This window comes from Lepidochelys kempii, chromosome 14 (genome assembly GCF_965140285.1).
Source record: "Lepidochelys kempii isolate rLepKem1 chromosome 14, rLepKem1.hap1, whole genome shotgun sequence".
Classification (NCBI taxonomy): Eukaryota; Metazoa; Chordata; order Testudines; family Cheloniidae; genus Lepidochelys; species Lepidochelys kempii.
The window spans coordinates 10,346,539-10,360,579 of NC_136393.1; the positions used below are offsets into that span (position 1 = coordinate 10,346,539).

The window sequence follows — 14,041 nt, forward strand, 5'->3', positions numbered from 1 at the left end:
CTTTTTAAAATGCCATTAGATAGTGGTTGGGGATCAAAGAAATTCTCTGCTCAGCATGGGGGCTGCCTAAGCTGTGAAATTTTACTTTCACCAACAAAAGTACCAACTTTGAGGTGAAGAAAGAGGATCAGAAGCATTAGAGACAGAAGCAGAGCGCTCAGTGAAGATAAAGCAAACACAAACATGGGTTTACTTGCCCAACGTGTCCCTTGCTGCTTACTGTACTTGCATTACTTTGAGCAAGGAACTCTTCTTCATACAGGAAACATGATCCAGGCATGGGGATAGGAAGGAACACAAAGTGTAGCAGGACTTGCAAATGGGGTAGTTCAATGTAATTTGTCAATTGGCAGGACCATGTGAGAGACCCAATATTAGTACAGTAAGGTCCTGGATTCTGCACACTGAGGCTTTTTGGATGTTGCAAGGTCCACAGAGATGAGCTTGACTGGATCCCCAACTGCACAGTACATTATGAAAAATTGGATCCTGCAGCCAGGCAAGGAGCTGGTACCAGATGTAGGGTCCTGATCCGAAACACATTGAAGTCAATGGAAAGAATCCCATAGACCACTGTGGGCTTTAGATGAGGTGACTGAAATGTTGTCAGACTGTGACATGTTTCTAACTTGATAGGAAAGTGGATTTCACAATATTTTTCAGGCCCAATGCACTTGTGTATGCCATGGGTCAAATCACCTTCTGGCTCAGTGAGACCTGCAAGAGAAAGGCAGGGAATCTCCATGAGAGTCTCCTTCGGAGCTTCCCGCTTAACATCTTCCAGCAGCGGGAGGGGTTCTGGTTCCTGTAAAATTTGCAGTGGGTGACCCCAGGGGTTGGGAGCCCTCACTAGAGCTGCAGAGGCAGGAACCATCCTACAGGGACATTTCTTAGCCACCTGAAAAGCAGGGTGTCCTGGTGGAATGAAAATGAGGCTATGAACAAGGAGGGCTGGAGTTCTAATCCTGGCAATGCCATTGATATTTTGCCCAAAGTTACACAATATACTTTACCTTTCTATCCCAGTTTCCCATTTCCAAAGTAGGGATAATAGTTATTCACGAAGCCCAAGGGGTGATGTGAGGGTTATTGATCTAATGTCTGAAGGGTGCTTTCAAAATGCAAAGTACTAGCAAAATACTAATTATTAATTATTATGATTAGGGATGTCCATTAATCACACGTAACTCACATGATTAACTAAAAACATTAATCACGATTTTAAAAAATTACTCACAATTAATAGCAATTTTAATTGCACTGTTAAGCAATAGAAGAGCAATTGGAATTTAGTAAATATTTTTGGATGTTTTTCTACATTTTCAAATGTATTGATTTCTTTTACAACAGAATACAAAGTGTACAGTGCTCACTTTATATTATTATTTTTGATTACTAATATTTGCACTCTAAAAATGATAAAATAGTATTTTTCAATTAACCTTATTCAAGTACTGTAGTGCAATGGAAGTGCAATTTACAAATGTAGATTTTTTTTTTGGTTATATAACTGCACTCAAAAACAAAACAATGTAAAACTTGAGAGTCTACAAGTCCACTCAGTCCTACTTCTTGTTCAGCCAATCATGAAGACAAACAAGTTTGTTTACATTTACGGGACATAATGCTCCCTGCTTATTATTTACAGTGTCACCTGAAAGTGAGAAAAGGGGTGTGCACTCTTTTGTAGCCAGCACTGCAAGGTATTTACGTGACAGATACGCTAAACATTTGTATACTCCTTCATGCTTCAGCCACCATTCAAGAGTACATGCTTCAGTGCTGATGGAGCTTGTTAAAAAAATAATGCATTAATTAAGTTTGTGACTGAACTCTTTGGGGGAGAATTGCATGTCTCTGGCTCTGTTTTACCCACATTCTGCCATATATCTCATGTTATAGCCATCTCAGATAATGACCCAGCATATGTCGGTACCAATATGAGATTTCTAAAGATAGCTACAGCACTTGACCGAAGGTTTAAGAATCTGAAGTGCCTTCCAAAATCTGAGAGGGACTAGGTGTGGAGCATGCTTTCAGAAGTCTTAAAAGAGCAACACTCTGATGCGGAAACTACAGAATCCGAACCACCAAAAAAGAAAATCAACCTTCTGCTGGTGGCATATGACTCAGATGATGAAAATGAACATGTCCATGAGATTCATAAATTTGATAGGGGTGATGCGTTACCTAGGGACGTGGTGGAATCTCCTTCCTTAGAAGTTTTTAAGGTCAGGCTTGACAGAGCCCTGGCTGGGATGATTAAGTTGGGGATTGGTCCTGCTTTGAGCAGGGGGTTGGACTAGATGACCTCCTGAGGTCCCTTCCAACCCTGATATTCTATGATTCTATGATTCTATGTGTTGGTCCACGCTGCTTTGGATCCTTTTAGAGCAGAACCCATCATCAGCATGGATGCTGTCCTCTGGAATGGTGGTTGAAGCATGAAGGGACACATGCATCTTTAGGGTATTTGGCACATAAATAACTTGTGATGCTGGCTACAATAGTGCCATGTGAACGCCTGTTCTCACTTTCAGGTGACATTGTAAACAAGCTGGCAGCATCATCTCTGACAAACGTAAACAAACTTGTTCTCTGAGCGATTGGCTGAATAAGAAGTAGGACTGAGTGGACTTGTAGGCTCTAAAGTTTTACACCTTTATTTTTGAATGCAGTATTTTTGTACAGAGTTCTGTATTTGTAAATTCAACTTTCATGACAAAGAGATTGCACTACAGTACTTGCAATGGGGGAATTGAGAAATACTATTTCTTTTGTTTTTTACAGTGCAAATATTTGTAATCGAAATAAATAAAAACTAAGCACTGTACACTTTGCATTCTGTTGTAATTGAAATCAATATATTTGACAATATAGAAAACACCCACAAATATTTAAATAAATAGTATTCTAGTATTGTTCAACAGCGCAATTAATCATGATTAATGTTTTTAATTGCTTGACAGCCCTAATTATTACTTATTAATTATTATTAAGTCAAAGCAAATGTAAAAGGTAAACCAACATCTCCTAAAATCATCCATTCAAAGGTATGATGCTGTATTTCTTGTTCACCCAAAATAAGGACAGGATCAGACCCTAAGTCTCTGGGTTTCTCATTGCCATTCACTTTGACTGGCTGCTCAAAATGCTCATAAAACACAAAGCAGAAGATCAGAATAACTGACTTGAGTAGTTTTTGGCTGATCAATTACATTAGTTTTTGTACCTTCATTTAATATTTAACCCTAGCTGATGGATATTGTCCCAGTTCAGGGCAACTGCCACTATACTCCATCTCCTGGTCCTACAAGGGCACCCAGTCCTCAGATGATGTCACCTCTCTTGGTTGGAGACCCATGTCTTTCTCCCATCTGACTGGGGTTTTTCCAGGCTGCCCAGCTCTCTGCTTACACTGTGAGTTTCCCAGCGAGTCAGACTCACTAAGCAGGCTTGCGTTGTCTTTTTCTCAGAGGTTATGAATAGTGTAATTATCACAGTTCTTAGATACCACACAACTTTTCCTAAGCAAGCACATTAATTCTTACGGTGAAAGCACTATAGAGAAAACATATACAAACCAATGAAAGAAACCGAAGCTAATATGCTTTCCAGCAACCCTCAACTCCAACCAGGGCTCTGGTAGGAGTCTGTCCTTCAAACTCTACCCAGGGGGTTTTTTGTGGTCACAATTTCATAACACCCTTTCACTCGGAACAAGGAAACTAATGTGTACATTAGCCTTTCCTTCACGCAGCCTGGGTCTTTGATCTGTAGAGATCGTGAAGAGGTAATCAGCCAGACAAAAGTCTCCTCCTCAGAGAGAAACTCTAAAAGGCTGAATCTTGGCATAGCTGAAGGGGGTACATTTGCATCCTCCCTCCCTTTGATTTCCTGCAAAACCCACTTAATTAAAATTTCATTCTTGTCTGGCCCATTGTCTCAAATAGCCCTTTGATGCTCATAACTCTCCCAGGGTTTACATTAGTCTTGTCTCCCCCCAGATATGTTACATACAATCCCACAACACCACGTTTCATTTTTACAGTAGTTCATTTATGGTACTTTGGCAATAACACATCAACTTTTGCATTTTTAATACAATGAACTCCAAACACACTTAAACTTAATTCAGTAAAGCTACCCAGAATATTGCAGGAAATTGTCATATCTGTCTCTGGTATCTTTAAACTAGTCCTAAAGTTTAAGAGCCTTTTTTAAAAAAAAAAAAGTCCAAAGGATACTACAAAAGCTGAGAGGACTTGAAAATAGAAAGGTTTGTTTTAACATGTCCACATTTCTGTACTTGTTGGGCATAAAAATAGAAATCAAGTTGCACAGTCTTGTTAGCTACCGAAATGTAGTGTGCAAATAAAGTGCCCATGAGACCTAATAAAATGCCGTAAATGAACTACTGTAAAAATAAAAAACCAGACCACACCTATTCTGCAGCATAAACTTGAATATGTTACAAAGAAATGTATTCTTTCATTTTTAATGCAGAAAAGAACTGATTTGGGGATAGAAGGAAAAAGAACGTTTAAAAATATACAGAAATACTTAGAATGGTTGGCAAACATGGCATAAAGACCAATTTGGATATATGGTGCCATTAAGCTGTGGGTAGACTCAAGTTGTGATGTAGCATTTGCTGCAGCACTTTATAAAACATTCATTGGAACTTAATGTTACAGCATCACAGTTCTTGGTAAGGGCTCAGTCCTATGGGTATGTCTACACTGCAGCTGGGAGCGAGCGCTCAACCTGGGAAGTCAGAGGCTCAGACTAGCATGCTAAAAATAGCAGTGTGGACATCGCGGCTTGGGCGTGAACTCAGTCTCTCAAGCCCTCCCAGTCCTCCGGGCTTGAGCTCGGTTGGCTAGCCCGAGTCTCCACGAGAGGCGCAATATACACACTGCTATTTTTAATATGGTAGCTTGAGCCCTGCTAGTGAGAGTCTGGTCCTGGGCTGGGAGGCTGGCTTCTAGCTGCAGTGTAAACATACACTAGGAGTTTATGTCAGCACCCTTAGCTCCTACCCACTGAAGTCAAAAGGAGCTGAAGTATGTGTATTTGTTTTATTGACTCCTCAGTGACAACGTTTAATGGGGATGGCTGTCGTGAGAGAGAGAGATGGGGGAAAAGGCTGTAGGTGTCATATGTAAAAGAAAAAAAAGGACACGTGCAAGTTCTACTGATAGACCAGTTTAATACAGCCTTACAAAACCTGTGTGCATATGTGCGCTGGATTACCTGCACATACATACATACTGTCTATTATATATATAAAAAGAGAAAGAACGAGAGGGAGGTTGTGCGTGTGTGTGTTGTGACAAAGTTCCTCCTCTGCCTTGGTGGGTCCTGCGCTTATTGGCGGATCTGCTTGCCTCAGAGATTCTCGGCAGCCCTCAGTTTGGCTCAAACCTGCCATCCACTCAGCTAACCTCATCACTGGCCAGCAAGGGGGAAATGGAGAAACAATCCCCGCAGTCTCTGTGTCCCACCTAGTGAGTCAGGAACAGGGCAGATCCCTTTGCAATTTAGACCTTCCCTTTTGGTGTTTCTCACAGACCGGGTCAACTCCTCCTGTGTCCAATCAGGAGTTGGAGGGATGGAGGGAACCCAGGCCCACCCTCTACACTGGGTTCCAGCCCAGGGCCCTGTGGATAGCAGCTGTCTACAATGTTCCCTATATCAGCTGCGTGACAGCTACAACTCCCTGGGCTACTTCCCCATGGCCTTTCCCCAGCACCTTCTTTATCCTCACTGCAGGATCTTCCTCCTGAAGCCTGATCATGCTTGAACTCTTCAGTCCTTCCGCAGCACGCCTTCTCACTCCATGCTCCTTGCACATCCCCCTACTAACTGATGGGAGATCCTTTTTAAACCAGGTGTCCTGATTAGCCTGCCTGCCATAATTGATTCTAGAAAGTTCTTAATTGGCTCCAGGTGTCTTGATTAGCTTGCCTGTCTTAATTGATTCTAGAAGGTTTCCGATTGCTCTAGGGCAGCCCCTGCTCTGGTCACTCAGGGAACAGAAAACTATTCATCCAGTGGCCAGTATATTTGCTTTCTACCAGACTCCTGTATCCTACTGGTCTGGGTCTGTCACAGTGTGTAGACCCAGAGAAGTCAATGAGAGTACAGATTATTCACAGGAATAAAATATGATGGATCAGGAAAACTCCCTAAATTCTTTTTACAATCTTAAACTGTGATTTTTCAAGTAAAGATTTTCAAGGGAAGACTCCTAGTTTAGGGTGTGTCTACACTGCACATTAAGCCCAAGCTCTGACTCAGGTTTGAGCCCAAACCACACACACAAATCATTCCACACAGAAACCAGTCTGATGGGGTCAGTAAGCCGTCAGGACTCAGGTCCTAGGATCCTGCTTGGGGGATAGGTCAGAGCCAAGTCCCGGTGTGACTCAGGTCAACCCCTGTCATTTTGCAGTGTGGATGCAGCTCAAGCCACAGAGCCGAGTCCGAACGTCTGTGTAGCATATAAAATGCACAGGTATGGGCTTGGGCATACCAAGTCCACAAGCCTGGGTCCCACAGACCCAGGTTTACAATGCAGTGTAGACATACCCCCAACTGACCTCAATGGGCTTTGGATCTTCCCCTTAGTGCTTGTAAAGGGTAACTGATTGAGACCCTGGGTCAATGAAGGTCTATTTATCTATACAGCGTGTACAATGCAAGCCAATCTGTGCAAGCTTCCCCATTCTGCCACGCTGGGGGTCCCAAACTCTGACTCTAAAAGGGTTTCCCCTCTAAGTATGAAATGGGTTTTTAGTCTCCAAGATCCATTCAGTTCCCTCTCCTGAGACTTCCAACAAAAGTGTCAAATTGCATCGATTGTGCTGGTAATATCGACACCCGTTTCTCTGGGAGCAGGGCTGAGCCCAGTAAACTCACTACACATAGGACACCAAGCCAGCCATCAGATGGTAACAAGTTTTGGCCACTTCACTTCTGACCTGGGCTGAACCAGTGACTTAGAGGTAATTAAAGAAAATTATACTAATGCAAAAAATGTTTGAGGTGAACCACAAATTGCCCTGGAGGAAAGGAGGTATGGAATAATTTTTTGGTAAAAAATTGAGCAAGCAATAGCTGCTTTCTCCCTCCTCCACCTCGTCTTGATCTAACCTGACTGCTTGACTTTTTCTTTAAGGCTACAAAATTGACACAAAAGAAAAACATACTTTCCACCAGGCAGAAATCCTAGGAGGTAGTGGGGGACTATTGACAAACAGAAATGTGTAAAATGTTTAACCAAAAAATTAATAAAAAGAAAATAGTAACAGGGGGATCAGGTGGTCTAAACAAATCATCGTCCCCCCAACTCGATGTCAGGCTGGGAAGCTATTTCAAAACCCACCCAGAGAACTTTGTAAGACCTTGTTAAATGCAAATACTGCTACTGAAAAAACAGCTTGTGAAGCTTGTCATGTGGGCCTTGGGATCAACGTTCACGCAGATAGTAGAGAAGCTCAAATTGCTCAGTTAAAGGGCGACTTTGAATCTCTCTCTGTTTCCTACTACAGCTTCAGACTTGAATTTTTCAGGTCTGTTGGCTACATAACTAAACTCAAAACCATAAGCAGCTTCACATTTTTCACCAAAAGAAAATTTATTTGTCTAACATATGTTTTCTTCAAAATTAATAAGATATACGAAACTCAGGGGTATAATTTGAGACTATATTTCATGGTAATTTTTCATTGGTGGTTCATTCAGTGGTTATCTTCTGATATTACACATGCTCTTGTTTATCTTGATGCCTGGGGAATTTCAAGCATTTCTGACAGGAGATTCGTATAAAATAATATTGTGCAATAAAAGGAGATTATATATGCCTGAAATTACATCTATTGTAGGGGGAAAACAACAACAACAACAAAAAACTGGCTTAAAAAAAAGAAAAGAAAGAGACGTAGCATTTTTTCCAGACTGGCAATACTTTTCCTCCAGTGCAGTTTTTGAATTTCGCAACAATCTTTACAATTACCTTTGGTTAATGATGTTGAAAAGTGATTTTCATTTAATTAAACTCTGTGTGTGTGTGTGTGTGTGCGCGTGTGCACACGTGAGAGAGAGAGAGAGAGGACACCAGTTAAAAGGATTACTTCTTGAAGACAACAGTTCTTGAATGCCCTACTTCCAGGTTCCAATGGGACAACAGTGAGGAATAAGGTCTCGTCTATGCTGGTGTTATGGTTTTGTGGGTTTTTTTGCATCAGTATAGTTATGCTTGTACAAACATGTAGTGCAGGCTGGAGCTGTCAGGAAGTTTTCAATCAAACCTTTTATTTATTGAAATACGCTGATTTGTTGAAGCAGAAACTTTTAAAAGGTCAGGTTCGATGAATTTTTTTACTCAAAGTATTTTTTTGAAAAAAATGTTTTGACATTTTCTAAAAGAAAAATTTCAGTTTTCTGGTTCAAAACATTTTTGTTTCCAAATTTAAGGTAATTAGAGTAAAATTTTTTTTTAAATACCCGAGAAATCAATTGACCTGGAACAAGATTTTTTTTTTTTTTAGATTTTTCGTTGGTGAAAATTTTCAAGATTTCGACGTTTTCATCCTGCTTCGGAATGGGAAAATATTTTTATATCTTGAAGATCTTCACGGCATGGGAAAACTGTTTCCCATCCAGTTCCACTGTAGACACACTGCCTCAATGTCAAAATAACTGACCCAATTTCAAGCTGGAGTAAGCCGTGCTGGTGTAATTCACTTTTTAACACCGGCGCAGCACATTTACATGAGGGTGCAAAGAGGTTTATACAGTGTAGGCAAGTCCGAGTGTTTGCAGGTTCAGGTGCAAAGCTTGTCCTCAGGGCATGATTAGTCAATCTGAGATTTTTTCCTGGTGAGTTAATGTAATCCTTAATATCCTTTTGCTGGGGTGGGGTCTTTCTGGAACTGGTATGAATATTTCTCTGTAGCTTGGAGATGGTTATTACAATTATTGTTATTATTATTATTATTATTGATTTATGTCATGCCTGTCTCAAGCCTCAAAACACTTTACTGAACTACTATATACATAGGAATCATTTCACTTCAGACACTGACATAAGGCAGCCTTCTCTGGAGGGAAACTAAAGGAGCCATTAGGATTGTGGCAGTAAGATTGAACGGCAGTCCACGGTAGGAAGTAAAGAATATCTCAGATCCTTAAAGAAATGGCTTGGCAGAATGCAGTCACAGAACTGGAAACTAGCTGGGACCCCAACGTTAACACCCATCTACCTTGTGTGCTTCAATTAAGTCTCTTAAAGGAAGTAAATTGCTTTTATGGGTTAAAGAGAATGCAAAATGTTATTGTCCTTTATTATTTAGAAGTTATATAATTACCAAGGAAAACCCTGCACAGGATTCAGATAATGTTCTGATACATGTTTCTGAATCACTTTGAACAAATAGGCACATGGGGAAAAAAGTTATTCCACAATGCAGATTCAAGCCACATATCAAACATGTCAAAAGACATGCCATGAAAAGGGCCTTGGCAGCTTGTCAAAATGCTAAGTACCTGAAGCAACTTTAATCTTGATACTTATCCAAAATAATCCATAGATCCATTGAAAACATCATTATTAGAGTTTGGTAGTGAGGAGGAGAAAGACTACTATCTCTCCTGATTCCTTCTTTCTTAAAAATAAATAGTAATGTACTATTTATGGCCCCCAATCAGGAAAGCACTTAAGTATGTGCTCAGGTGGTTTGCTGAATTGGGGTTTATACTTTTCGCTAAAAGGTTCTCAATTAATATTATCAAACCATCTTTGTGGGAACAGTAACTCTAACCTTGTTCAAAACATGAGTGCTCTTTTGAAAGGTTAATTTTAACATAAAGAAGTTTGCTCTGCAGTGTAATAAACAATTCCATATATTGTGCTTAATTAATCCCCACAAGTCGCCAACAGGACCCATTAATGCTCTTTCTTTTCATCTAACCTTAAATATGCAAGTTTCCTGGGATAAAGGGTTTAAAATGAACATCTTGGTAGAATTCATGGCCATTCTGACCAAGCATAGAACAGTCAGCAGTATGGATTATTCAAAGCATGAAGGCACTCGAGTGTGAACTAATCAGATTTAGGAAAGTTATGTCAATTTGGGTAACATTTTTCTTGCCTTCATATCTGCAGAAAAGAGGATAGAGGCTATAAAACAGATTCAAACTAAACAACTGTGTGTGGGGAAAATATCACACAACCTTTGGAAAGTACATATTTTAAAAAAATAATCAATTGTATTTGGGAATTTACATTATTGTGAAGTTATGACTTGTACAAGATTCACTGGTCCCCTGCATGTTGGATATATCTGAGTTTTGTCCTATTAGGTGCTTTTGAAAATTTAACCCAAGTGATTTAGGTACCCAAGTCTCACTTTCAGAAAAGACATAGGCACTTAGATGCCTAGGAGACTAACTATCGGTGAAAGTCATTTGAAGGCTCCTAAGTTACTTTTGAAAAATGGGGTCTAGTTTCTTAATCACTAAATCGCTTTTGCACAGCTAGTTAGCTGCAATATGGGTGATTTAACTCTCTTCTAAAACCATCAGGTTTGGGGCCACTTTGCGTGTCTGGACACAACATTGACAATGAATTCTGAAGTTGATGTGAGCCACGGTTACTCAGTGTCTTTGAAAACAAGATTACTTATTTTAGGTGTTAAATGTGAATGTAGATGCCTAACTTTAAGCACCCAAGTTTGAAAGTTTTGGCCTTCGCCTCTCTCCACTTCATTTTAACCAATTTGCAAACCATTATAAACCTGTCAGAAAGGTGAAGATTGTTGTGTTCAGTGTATGATAAGGACTTGGACAGGAGTTTTGGCAGTGTGGGCTGCGACAAAAGGCTGGATTTTGGAGATGTCGTAAAGGAAGAAGCTGCAAGAATTAGACACAGCCTGAATGTGTGGGCCAGGCTTAATTAACTGAGGCTTAATTGTTTACATATAGCTTTTAGATCCTCAGATGAAAGGTCCCATGGAATTGTAGAGTATTACCGCTACTAGGGTGATTAGTATAAGTGTACAGGATTAATCTGGTTAGGAACTAGAATGGGCTTCACGTGAAATATTCCAGCAAAGAAAAAATGATGCTTTTCCTTTCTAAAATTCGTCAGGATGAAGCTTAATAGAGTCCATGTAAACACACCAATGGCTTTAAAAATAGATTTGCTTTGCTTACAAAAAGAAGTATTTTAAATACTTAAGCCCCTCTCCGCAGCCTCATGAACTGTATTTAATATTCATTACAACAATGCTGATGAGCTGCATGTGCTTGGAGTGTTTAGCAGGACTGTTCAGAGAAAGGTATTTTCTCTGTTCATTCCACTTTAAAGACTGTAACTGGTGCCACCCCTAATGTGATACTCTTCCAGGAATTATGTGACGGCACTGGAACAGCTAATTAGCTGGGCTGTGTGAAACCACAGCCAGCGGCTTCAGCTTCCAGAGGCATTCCTTTAAGGGATGGCAGTGTGGCTTTGGCATGGGCAAGGACACACAGGGTTGTTAAGAAGCCCACAGGCTAGCTGATGTTTTTAAACTGGCTCATCCCATGTTCTAACCACAATGAGTCAAGCTAACTTCAAGGCACCATGGATAATGGTTTGGGTGAACTGTCTTTTTGTCTTACCGTCTCATTAGGGAATCCCATCCAAAACATTCTCATGTATACACAAATAACCAATGAAATATTTCTATCCAAATGAGACTTTCAGAACAAAATATTTTCTGCAAGTAAATAGCTCATGATTGAGCCCTAACGTTTCTGCGCACTCTTAAGAAAGGTAAATGAAATATGTTCAAATCCAGTACCTTTATATTTGGTCACTACAGCCGAGTTGACGCTAAGAGGTTCTTGGAAGGTGACAGTGAGTGATGTGCTGCTTGTTACCATGAAACAGACATTGGTTGGCGCCTCAGGGGCTCCTGGGAGAGAAGAAAAAACATCAGGTCCATAGCACAACAAATCCTATTCAAACAACGTTTGTGTGTCTTCAAAGAACCAACTGAAAACCACCCGGCAATTGTGAGCTTTGGTTCGTAAGTGTTTGTGTTCCTTGCCTTTTGAACATTTTAATTAGTGCCTCAACTAACAATATCCTGCAGACACCATTTGTTTCTATCATGGTTTTCAGCTCCTTTGGGTTAAAAATATCTTCCTGTACATATGTAACCCAATAGAACAGAATAATGTTAATTATGTCAATGAAAAGCCCCTATAAATCTTTTGGTGTGGGTGGGAGGAAAGAAAAGGGACAAAAAGTACCATAAAGAGCTAATTAAATCATCAAGATTTCACTAACAGATTCAAATGTATCACATGACAGAAAAACATTTTTACATTATTCTGGTTTAGAAATGACCAAGATTGTAACAGCTACTTTGTATATGTTTCACTATGGTCATTCTAATGTGTCGTGGCATGAAGTCTCTTTTGAGCATATAGATCAGTTCGAAGAATAATTCAGTCCAGAAATCAAATTAATTACCTATTGTTTGTAGGAAAAACTGGCAATCCCTTTGAACATGTAAACGACTCTGAAGTCATGTTGGATGTGGATGAAGATGATATAGTTATCTAACTTTTTACATCTAATTTAGGATAAGGGCATTAAGCAAACTCTTGTCATGTAACATAACACATGCTGGCTGATGGGCCAGATCCTCAGCTGGTTACTGGTATATACCAGTGTAGCACCACTGAATTAAATGAAGATACACTGGCTGAAATCACTTACGGATGTGGCCTAATATGTTTACAATTTTGTCATCGCAAGTAATGAACATTACATGTGTAGTATTCCCCATATCCTAATTCAGAGAACACCATAAATACATTAGAGGAGTATTCTCGGTGTGTAATACCCTTTAGATAAAGTTAATTATTTGCAAACAGATTTTTTGAAAGGTGGTTCTAAAGATGTTAATGGTGACAATGATTGTTTGTCACTGAATCTATTACAGCCAAAGGATCTAAATTTTATACAAACAGAAGTTTCAATCTCTAGTCTACTCCTCTCCAAGTGCCACAGTGTGCCTTTCTGCACAGAACCACATTTAGAGGGGCTTAAAAAGATCCAAAGTTTTGAAATTGGCTCATTTTCTTTGTCGAAGTATTGCATTTCAATGCCAACAAATAGGATTAACTTCTCACAATTTTCTGTGTGAAAACTTCATTCTGGTGTTTCACCACCAACAGAATTGTTTAATTGTTTTTTCAAATTATGATAAAAAGGTTGAATTTCCCCCGCATTTTTCCTCAAATGTCCCTATTTTGCAACTATCTTTAATCACATTAAATGAAACCTGAAAGGAAAATGTAAAAGCAAGGAAATAGGGGAAAGGGAAAAGGAGTGTGGCTTAATGGTGCAAGAATTAGACATTGTACCAGGAGCTTTAGGGTCTGAATATCCGAACAGTTCTGAACACACAACTCCCATTCTGTAGAAGCTGCACACATGCAATTGTCAGGATAATTGGGCCTCTCAAATTCTAGCACCAACTCCCTTTCCACTTTTGGGCAGGTCACTTATTTTCTGTGCCCAGTTTCCCCACCTATAACCTTCAGCTGCTTCCAGGGGCATCATGAGGACTGATTAGAGCATTTTTGTAGAGAAAGAATTGCTCTACAAGTGCAAAGTATTCTTATTTAAAGCATATTCCTTTTAGGTGTATAACCACCTTGGTTCTACTTACTGGCATGCTCATAGCCTGCTTTCATGCGCTTGTATAGCCTGTATCTCCACTCCCACGCTTTTAGTTGTTTCTCTTTGTCTGTGTTGTCCATACTAAGACCTTCACTCATCACTTGTGCAGACAGCTCACTTACTCGCTGCTGGGCTTCCTGGACCAAGGTGCTCAGATGCATTGACCTGCTTTCCATATTAACAACTGCCAAGAAAAGGGGAATGCAAGTGACTGCTTGATGGCATGATAAAGTTCTGTCCTCACTTACACTAGCACAACCCATTTAAAGCCAAATCCTCTCCATCCTTCGAGTA

The 14,041-nt window shown here is 40.0% G+C and overlaps 1 protein-coding gene across 1 annotated transcript in view; it reads right to left on the reverse strand.

The window, feature by feature from the left end:
* The window catches only part of ANKFN1 (ankyrin repeat and fibronectin type III domain containing 1), a 98,294-nt gene that overhangs the window by 67,108 nt on the left and 17,145 nt on the right, over nt 1-14,041 (reverse strand). Inside the window, exons 3-4 of the mRNA XM_073311045.2 lie at nt 13,737-13,931; nt 11,853-11,966 (exon numbers count right to left, since the gene is read on the reverse strand). Coding sequence (XP_073167146.1) covers nt 11,853-11,966; nt 13,737-13,931 — 309 coding nt within the window. The remainder of the gene's footprint in view (nt 1-11,852; nt 11,967-13,736; nt 13,932-14,041) is intronic.